Source organism: Echinops telfairi, unplaced genomic scaffold (assembly GCF_000313985.2).
Source record: "Echinops telfairi isolate 266 unplaced genomic scaffold, ASM31398v2 ScPeMD7_18;HRSCAF=68, whole genome shotgun sequence".
Classification (NCBI taxonomy): Eukaryota; Metazoa; Chordata; class Mammalia; order Afrosoricida; family Tenrecidae; genus Echinops; species Echinops telfairi.
The window spans coordinates 9,171,020-9,181,259 of record NW_022103915.1 but is presented as its reverse complement, the minus strand read 5'-3'; the positions used below and the strand labels follow the sequence as shown (position 1 = coordinate 9,181,259).

At 57.8% G+C, this 10,240-nt stretch overlaps 1 protein-coding gene across 1 annotated transcript in view; it reads right to left on the bottom strand.

The window, feature by feature from the left end:
* SYNE3 (spectrin repeat containing nuclear envelope family member 3) overlaps positions 1-10,240 on the bottom strand; it is a 40,042-nt gene that overhangs the window by 19,267 nt on the left and 10,535 nt on the right. The window contains exons 4-8 of the mRNA XM_045287940.1: positions 9,782-9,943; positions 6,932-7,279; positions 5,461-5,597; positions 2,181-2,355; positions 519-701 (exon numbers count right to left, since the gene is read on the bottom strand). Coding sequence (XP_045143875.1) covers positions 519-701; positions 2,181-2,355; positions 5,461-5,597; positions 6,932-7,279; positions 9,782-9,943 — 1,005 coding nt within the window. The remainder of the gene's footprint in view (positions 1-518; positions 702-2,180; positions 2,356-5,460; positions 5,598-6,931; positions 7,280-9,781; positions 9,944-10,240) is intronic.

Here is a 10,240-nt window from a genome sequence, read left to right as displayed (position 1 = left end):
CACCACCACCATCATCATCAATAGTCAAGAACAGTGGTACCTTCCTCATGCTGCGACCCTTTCATACAGTTCCTCATGGGGTGGGGATCCCCAAATCATAAAATTAGTTTCATTGCTACTTCATCACTGTAATTTTACTACTGTTAGGAACCGGGCAACCTCTGTGAAAGGGTTGTTCAACCCCCAAAGGGGTTGAGACCCACAGGTTAAGAACCGCTGGTCAAGAACCATTGATTATATTAACGACGAAATTCCCATGTCGCGTTTTTGACATGCTGTAATCATGCAGAAATGCATCATTAGTAAGGTGGTAAAACTTTACTCTGGTTTTGCCTGCATTTTTAAAAATCTACTGTGGGGTAGAGAGGGCATGTGAGGGGGCCCAGCCGGTGAGGGCTGGCCGGATTGGCTGGGGGCACGGAAGCTGGGTGGGACAAAGGGACAGGGGCCACTGGGGTAAAGGGAAAGCTGAGACTTGCACCTCGGGCCCCACCTGCCCAGGTGGGCACCACACTCACCTGCAGCTTGCTCTTCCTCTGCAGGAGGCTGTTGTGCAGCAGGTCCCGGGCCCTCAAGGCACTGGCCACCTGCTCTAGGAGGCCCGGGGCTTGCTCCTGGCCCAGGACACTGTGCAGCAGGCCTGCCTTCAGCTGCAGCATGGTCAGCTGCTCCTTCAGGCGGGAGCTCTCAGCCAGGGCTGCCTGTGGAAGACAGATGGGTCAGCCCCAGGCCCAGGGTAGGGTGGCCAAGAAGAGGCCATCCCTGTGCCTCAGTCTCTGGCTGGGGCCTCAAAGAGCCGGGCCACAGGTCTTCACGCCCAGACTCCTTCCACAACCCTGGCTGGCAGGGGCCTTGGGAGAGGCCTGAACTTGAGGGCCCACTGGGAGTCCTCATATCCTCCCCTCAAACCCAGCTCAGAACACTGAGCGTAGAGGCTGAAGGCTCTTTGTTTATTTATTCCATGTCTTGAATAAATGGCAGTGGACTGGGTACTTTTTAATGCATTTCTGGGAGCCCTGGTGGCATAGTGGTTATGCTTTGTTTGGGCTGCTACGCTCAAGGTCAGCAGTCTGAAACCGCCAGCCTCTGCTTGGGAGGAAGACGAGGCTTTCTACTCCCGTGTGGAGCACTAAGTCACAGGGCCAGTTCTACCCTGTCCAGTAGGGTCGCTCTGAGTCAGCATGGACCGGATGGCATGAGTGTTAAACACGTCTCCATTGCTAACTGTTTACTAGGGGATGGAAGGCGATGAGCCCACTGTCACTGGGTCTATCTGGCTCATACATGCAGTACGTGCAGCTGAAGGAGAGCCTTTGTGCGCTTTCCAACGGGGCTGAGCAAAACCTCGGATGTCTGGACACACTGCTGGATACCAGGGCCCCCAAGACACCACACCTGGAGCGCATTCACGGCACACCTGCCTAGTGGTGACCTAGCTCAGGACAACAGCCACGGGCGTCCTCCTGACAGAGAGGGTGGGGTGGGATGGTCTGGCCCAAAAGTGAGGTTGCAGCACGTGTGAAATTCACTCTGGGGAGTCTGAGGGCGCACCCGGAAAGATGGGGCCCTAAGTCTTCAAACGAAGTGGAGCCCCCAGGGCTCACAGGTCCCTGGAGAGGGAGACAACCGCGGGGTCCAATGGGCTCCAGCCGGAACTTCCCAAGGTTCTACCTTCTGACCGTGGGTTAGGGGGGCGCTCAGCGAGCAGTGACCCTGTCAATGCTTCTGCCAGGAGCAGCAGGCGGGCCAGAAACGCCGAGGGAAAGGGAATCAGCATGCTCCGCATGGCACCACGGACTGCAGGGACCTGAGATTCCTTATGAGGAACATCCACGGCCCTGGGCATCCAAGCTGATGCCCCACAAAAGCAGTGTTCAGTCTCCTGCCCTCGGGACACAGCGTTCATGCCTCTGGCCAGGGCGGCTCTGAGGTGGCCCAGAAGGGCAGGGCGAGAGTCCAGGGTGGGTGAGGGGGTGGTGCAGGGCCCTGGGCCAGTTCAGCTCCCAGACAACTCCTTCAAGAACTGCGGCCTTCTGTGGCTGGTATCATTTACTGTAAGTTCAGCACTGGACAGATATGTGCAAGGCTGGGGACAGGCTTTTCCCAGTGAGGGAAGGCCACAGGGGGCCGGCAGCCCACCCCAGCTGCCCCTAGCTAGCCCCACTGGCCCCCGGGGATACCTCGATCTGAGGCAGGAAGGTGTGGATGGAGGGCAGGTCTGGCAGGCTGGTGGTGATGTCCAGGAGTTTCAGGGCCAGTGCCCTCCACAGCTGCAGGTCCTGCAGGGGTCGTTGGAAGCGCTGCAGCAGCTCCGCAGAGGTGGCATTGCAGAGCCTGGCACTCTGCCCCTTCAGGCTGCGGGGACGGGAGGCAGCGGGCACTGTGAGTGGGGATCAGTGCAGAAGAGAGTCCATCCACCCAGAATCCCAGGGCCCGCAGGAGAACTCTCTCCTATTCCACCGGCTGAAGCGACTGTCTATGGGGCCATGGATGTACTGGGAAGGTGGAAAAGGTATCAGGCTTGTGGAAAAGCACAGGGTATGTGAGTATCCTGGGGTTCTTAAGTAGCTGGCAACAGTGGGGAAGGCCACCTGAGACCAAGTGTGTGGCCTTAATTACAGCCTTCCGCCTCGCTCACGTTTGAGCCTCAACTTCTTGGAGCCTCAGTTTCCACACAGGGACAGAGCACCCCGCCCGTGAGAATGGCATGAGGTGGCACGTGGAGTCGTCCTCCAGGGACAGAAGACTAACTAGGTCCATTCCGACTGGGCGTCCCAGTGAGGGCCACTGAAAACACGATCCGTGGAAAAGGTCAAATAAAACCCAGCCATGGGCATCGGCTACTTATCCCGTTAGGGCATTTGACAACCTGGGAAAAACAAGCACAAAACTAAACAATACTTCTGGCAGAGCTAGGGGGCAAGGGTCACAGGTCAGGGTCCTGCTAGCTGTGCCCCAGTTTCAGCCAGGACCCGGGAGGTCTGGGACCTCATACCAGAAGTACGCTAACCTTTAGACAGACTTATAACCCAGCTTCAAACCAGGGACCCTCAGAGCCCAGAGGCCTCGGACTGGGACGGCCCAGCCCCTTAGCAGCAGCAAGCAAAGCCTTTCCTGGTGTGCAATGCCACCATGCCAGGCCCAAATAGTAACTTCCCCCAGTCCTTTTCCACACACGATGCCTGGCCCAGAGTCACAAAGCACAGGACGCACGAGCAGACAAGTCGCCACCGAGGCGAACCCGGACGAGAAACAAGAGCCCGCAGAGGCAACTCACAAAGACCCTGAGACACTGACCGACCAGAGACCATCCATCAACAGCCATGTCCAGAGATGGAAAAGCCAAGTGTGAACAGTTCTGCAGAAAAGAGGGCATGACGGAATGTAGCCATGTCGATTGATGAAAAAATATGATGATGCCTGCTAAGCATTCCATGCTGGCAGTGAGTCCCTAGCTCAGCTGGGGCTGGCATTTGAACTTGCGACTCACATAGCCCCCAGGTGCCCAAGGGAGGCTCTGCAGGGAATCAGAACAAACACCAGCCCTGCTACAGTGTCAGGGGCAGGGAGAGGCTAGACCTGCTACCGGGTCCTGCTAACCAGCCGCCCCGCTGGTCACTACCAAATGGACCTGCTCCTTGCTGACTCTGGGGGAAAACACACACACACACACAAACCACGTCCACCACTGTGGAGTCCATTCTGACTCACAGTGACCCGACAGGACAGGGCAGAACTGACCCTGTCATCCTGGGTCAAAAATCACTTTATTGGGGGCTCTTACAGCTCTTATCACAATCCATCCATCCATCATCCACTGTGTCAAGCACATTTGTACATATGTTACCATCATCCTTTTCAAAGCACTTTCTTTCTATTGAGCCCTTAGTGTCAGCTCCTTCCCTCCTCTTCCCCCCTCATTGACCCTGGTCAATTGATAAATCATTATTTTTTTCATGTCTCCTTTCACCCACTTTTCTGTTGTCCATCCCCCCTGGGCGGCGGTTATATGTGGATCATGTGATCGATTCCCCCTTCCCTCCAACCAGGCTGTCACCCTTATAGACACAACTGCCGCACCTTTTTGCTGCTGCTCGGTGGCTGGGTTGGAACTGCCAAGTCCTCCTCCCCCTACCCCCAGCACCCTCAGGGCCCCTGACCAAGATAATGCCCAACCACAATTCCACTAGTCTCGAGGGCTCAGTAGTCCCTGCCCCAGCCACAAAAGCCTCCCCAACACCCCCTCTACGCCCAGTAGAGACCAGCAGGGACCCAAGGTTGCTCTGAGCACAAGAAACCCGGCCCACCCCCGGAGATCCAAGCTCTGCTGGATTCACTGCACAGAAAGATGGAGAGATGCCCGGCGGGGTCCTAGGCTTGGTGCCTAGAACTATGCCCGAGTCAGCCAAGGACGAAGATCAGTCTAGTTCTGGGGACAGTGCTGAGTATGTAAAACACCTGGGGCTCCGCACCCCAAATCTGGACACATTCCAAACGTGCCTTTCACTCAGTCCAGCCACATAGCCTCAGCTGGGAACACGGAGGCCCTGCCAAGGGGGGTGGGGTCGAGGAAGGCGGCCGGCTGAGGTCTTGGAGTCTCAGTGGCTTCAGAAGGCAGGGCAACGCTGTGTGTCCACTAAGATGCCCTCCCTTTGCATGCTGTGTCCAGCTGCTGACCATAGGGCTGGAGGTGCCAGTCTCCCCAGATATGCTAAGAAGAAAGATCTATATCTGAAGACCAGCCACTGAAAACCCTGCAGGGTATGTATCTACCCAGACACGCAAGAGGCCTGTACAAGTCAGTGTCCACTCAATGGACTGTCAAAGGGGGACCCCCCACCCCAGTGCGAAGGAGATCTGGTGACATAGTGGTTACATATTGGGCTGCTAACCACAAGGTCAGCAGTTCAAAACCACCAGGTGCTCCCCAGGAGAAAGACCAGGAGGTTTTCTACCCCTGGAAAGAGTCTCAGAAACCCACAGAGGCAGTTCTACCCGGTCCTATACAGTCAGCCTGAGTCAGAACCAACTCGATGGCAGAGAGTTTGCGTTATACATTGGGCTGCTAATCACAGGTCGGCAGTTCAAACCCACCAGCCACTCCTTGGGAGAAAGATGAGGCTTTCTATTCCCATAGAGACTTACAGGCTTGGAAACCCACAGGGGCGGTTCGACCCGGTCCCAGAGGGTGAGGAGCATGAATGAACTCGATGGCAGTGAGTTTGGTTTGGCTTGGTGCCCCTGTGCCACCCTCTACCCCATCCTCCCACCAAGTGCTCAGCTGCAGAAAAGAGGCCAAGGCCAGGCTTCTTTCTGGGAGCAAATGCTCAGCCAATCAAGAGAGGCCCAGGGATGACTATCAGGTTGCTGGGCTGCGGGAAGAAGCAGGCCCACCTTCCGGGAGAGGACAGGTGGGTGGGAAGGCCCTGTAGTCAGGCCACAGTCTCCCCCACCCGGTACCTCTGGTACTCCTGCAGGGCGGCCACCACGCTGTCCAAGAGGGGCTGCAGGTCCTGGGAGAAGACGAGGAGCTTCTTCATGTGGGCCTGCAGCCGGGACACCCGGGGCTCCTCGGCGGCCAGGGCCGCCCGGGTCGCCTGCGGACAGGACGCACCAGAGTTAGGGTGGCCACAGCTCACAGCCTGGGCGAAACTAAGACCCCATGCAGGGACTGAAAGCCCCACCGTGGATTGGGCCCCTGTTCTCCCTGCCCCTCCAGCCCCCACACCGGGTGGGCGACGCAGAACAGGGCATGGCTTCTCTTTGTTTTCAGTGGTGGTCAGGAGACGCTTCATCTCGCTTCCTACGCATGGTCTCAGGAGGGACCAGGCCCTGGAGAAGGACGTGCTCGGTGCAGCAGAGGGTCGGCGAGCGGCTGACACAACGCCACCCCTGGCCTCAACCCTCGCACTGACGGCGAGGATGGTGCGGGGCCAGGCTATTCTAGGTAGGCTTGCTGGACTTTGGCCTTGCTGGAAAGGCTCAGGCTTCTACATAAAACAGGTGGAGGTGGGGACCCGCCTGTACCCCTGCCTGACAGTGCCCCACTCAGCCATGGCCAGGTCCTCACAGGGGGGAACTCCTCGCAGCCTCAGGGGGAGCTTGGTATGGAGGATACACCTGGTGCACTCTGTCCCCAGCACAGCCCAGGTCAAGGGGCAGCAGAACGTGGGCTGCCTCTGGACGGAGACCTGTCCACCGAGCCAGGCCGAGTCAGCACGGGCTATGCCACAGCCGAGGAGCCGGGGGTGGCTAGATCACTCAGGGGAAGCCGAGGCCCCGCCTCTGGGCAGCCTGGGGAAGCACTGCCCTTACCCTCAGTTTCCCTGCTTGTGCGGGCCCTCTGAGCCCTGTGGTGCCAGTGACGTCATCACTGGTTAGCCGGTAGCCTGGGATGCCCGGGAGGATGGGCCCGCATTTCTGGATTGACCAGTTTGGCCAGAACTCCAGCCTGAGGTCTATGGTAGGTGCCAGGAGTCTCCTGGGCCAGTGACTCATCCAGCAAGGGCCCGGGATGGCTTCAGGGACAGATCGGCCTGTGGCCACAGCCTGGACAAGTGTCTGGTGACCCAGTGGTCATTCCTCCCACGACGCCATTATCTTAGACTGAGAGGGCACGGTGGCTGAACTTGACCCTTTCGGTGTTCAAGTTCACGCCCACGCCTCTGCTGGTACTGGGCATGCATCACCTGAGCTGCCGGCCCCTGTCTTCTCATCCGTGCACAGGGGTGATGGCGCTCAGACCACCCCCATGACGGAGACTCCGGGGCTGAGCCTGAGCCACCCGCTTCCTTCCGTCCACCCATCTCTCAAAGCAGGGCTGCCCGATCTTGGCCGCAGGGACCTGGGACAGGTGAGCCACGTGGAGGGAGCCTGCAGGGAGGCCTGAGACACGGCACAGACCGGCCGGCCGGCACACAGCCTCGCTCACCGAGTAGCGTCTCCAGCGGGCCACCAGCTCGTCCTCCGTGCCGGCCTCCGTCGCAGGGGACAGGACCTCCTCGGCCAGCAGCCCGAGCCCCTTCTGGAACTCTGCTAGCTCTGCCTCCAGCTGCCCGATCTGCTGCCTGCTGGCACCCTGGGCGGCCAGGACCTGCCGCAGCCTCTCCTCCTCCTTCCCACAGAGGCCGCGAAGCTTCTCCAGGACTCTGCGCAGCTCGCTCAGTTCCTGGGCTATCTTCTCGGCCCCCAAGGGAGAAGTGTTCTGGATGACGCCCCTGGACTGCTCCTCCAGCCTCGTCAAGGACCCCTCGCCCCTCGGGAGCACGTTGGCGATGTCCTAAAGGAGGCAGAGGGGGCAGGAAAGACATGGGGGGGTGGGGGCAGTGGGGGACTTTGAAAACATTGGCTCTACTGCCCAGAGCGACCTCCCCCACCTACCCCAGAGGTCAGGCTGTCTGCTAACACCTGGAGTCCTGAGTGACCCTATGGGGCACCTTCCCCAGGGGTGGACCCTCCATGATAAACAGCACTGACTCAGAACTTGGGAACCAGCCCTCCCCAAGTTGTTTTCTAGGAGAAAGCCTTTGCTGGGTGCCTCCGTCTTTAATGCCTGACACGTGTCTGTTTGTCCTTATTAACAAGGACACAAGAGGCCTCAGACTCCCACCCTCTGCTAAGGGTCTAAACTCTAAATGAAACTGCCCTCCGGTCCCACCCAACTCACAGCGACCCTCCAGGACAGGGCAGAGCTGCCCCTGTCGGTTTCTGAGCCTCTCACTCTCTACAGGAGTAGAAAGCCTCATCTGTCTCGGGAGGAGAGTGCTGGTGGTTTCAAACTGCTGACTTTGCGGTTTGCAGCCCAACTCGTAACTGCTATGCCACCGGGCCAACAGCCTGGAGCTAAATGACACCTGGAGTCCAGTGTCATGGTCAGTGAGCTTCTTAGGAGAGACCAGCTCCAGAAGGACGTCATGCTTGGGAAAGTAGAGGCAGTGAGAGAGGAGGGCCCTGGACACGAGGCACTGGCACAGTGGCTGCCACGGTGGGCTCGGGCATGAGGACAGTGGTGAGGTGGCACAGGACCGGGCAGTGTTTCCTTCTGCCGTACACAGGGTCGCTGTGACTCAGAACCAACGGTTCCGCACCTACCAACAGCCACAACATCTGCGTGGCTCTCTGCTGCTTTTAAGTAGCCCTGCTGGCATGGTGGGTTAGGATGATAACCTAAAGTTCAGCAGTTTGAACCCACTAGCTGCTCCAGGGGGAAAAGATGAGGCTGTCTGGTCCCATAAAGATTTACAGTCTCAAAACCCCACAGGGGCTATTCTGTTCCCTCCTACGGGGTTGCTGTGAGTCAGTTTGGTTGGTGCTTGGTTCTGGTGGTAGTTATATAACCTGTTGTCAATTTGAGACTAAAGAGTGAAGGGGTGGAGGTTAGGGTTCCAACAAGCTTTCGGGTCGCATGCAGTTTAATGACCTCATTTGGAGCTGCTAAGGAGAGAAATAGCTCGCTGGAGGTGGGGCACACGAACATTCCTTGCAAGACATCCCTGCTGAGAAGACTCGGAGCTACGCTAGAGCCCTGGAGCTGAAGGAGCCATGTGGAGACACCTGCCAGCGCTGAGATGCTTCCACTGCCACTGGATCCACAAGACTTCCCACCCACTGGCCTGTGATCTTCCTACATTTGGCGTCATTGCATGTGTTGTGTGAGTCTGAAGAGAACTTTAGATTGGTATCAGACATATGGGCTAATATTAGACTTATGGACTGATCTGGACTAGGCTGGGATGTTTTCTCAATACATAACTGCTCTTGTATATAAAGCTCTTTCTTATACACATATGAGTGGCTATGAATTTGTTTCTCCAGTCTCTCCAGACTAATACACTGATATCCCACTCCGGGCCTTGGGGTCAGCTACTTTCTAAGTAAGCAGTGGTCCTTTTTCAAACAAATGAGTTTGTTTAACTATGAACCTTACTGTAGTCCAGGCACTACACAGCGCAGCCAGCATTGTCAAGCGGGTCCTGTGTCATTGGAGGCCAGCTGCCCACTTGTTCTTCAGGGGGGGCAGCGGCTTCCTCAGGCCACAGGACCGGCCAGAGAAGCTGGGAGACCCCAACGCCTGCTGCCTGAGGACCGAGGCCTCTGTCTAGACCAATCATGGGACTGCTGACCGCAGGGGCTGGACAATTCTCTGTAGCGGAGGCGGGGGTGGCATCCTGGGCATGTTGGGCAACCTACCTGGCCCCCACCTGCTAGATGCCAGCTGTACCCCTTCTCCAGTTGTAAGCACCAAGGGTGCCACCAGACTTTGTCTTCCTGGATGTGTGTGTGTGTGTGTGTGTGTGTGTTGAGAAGGGAGGGAGGGAGTGGAGGGAGGGTAATTGCCCTGTTGTGTGAGACCCACTGGTCTAGACAGCTGGGCAGTGGCCCTGAGTTTGCCAATGCCCTGCTGGGGCAGAAAACCCAAACCAAATCCACTGCCATGGAGTTGATGGCAGCTCATAGTGACCCTAAAGGAGGGGGGAGGGGGGTGACCCCAAGGCTGTCATCTTTATGGAAGCGGAGAGCCACATCATCTCCCGTGGGGCAGGCAATGGGCTTGAACTGCTGACCTTACAGTCAGCAGCCGAGCTCCTCACAGCTGCACCACCAGGAAGAGACGTCCACACAGCAGCTGTGGCTGACCACTGCTCACTAAGCCCTGGCTTCTCCTGCCATGGTGGCTCCCAGGGCACTCAGCATGGCCTCACTAAATAGACTCGATGCCCCCGTCCGCCACCCGGGACCTCCCAGAGCAGACTTTGGGAGGCAGAGGCGCAGTCTGACTTACCTGCAGGGCGGCGAGGCACTGCGGGCTGGTCATCTTGCAGTGCCGCCCCATGCAGCTGTCCACCCTCTCCACCACTGCCCGCAGCCACTGCTGGAACTCGTCCACGCCCGCCTGGTACTGCTCGTGCTCCTGGGTCATCTCCTGCAGCAGGGCCACCCGAGCCTGTAAGAGCGGGGAGCATCATGGCCATCCATGAAGGAGTCAAGCCTGATAACCTTCCAGACTAAGAAATCTGCAGACCACATGTGCACGAGTGCGTGTGTGCATGCGCGTGCCCGCCCCCATAGGTGTGCGTGTCAGTACTTGTATCTGCGTGTGGTGAAGGGATGGTGCTTACGTATGGCTCCTGAGTTAGTTAATTGTGCCAGCCTGGCTGATAATCACATGTGGTGCTGGTTGAAAGGCGGAGGGATAAATGGGTGGTGAAGCCTCGCCTTTCTAGTTCTCCGGTCTCTTGTT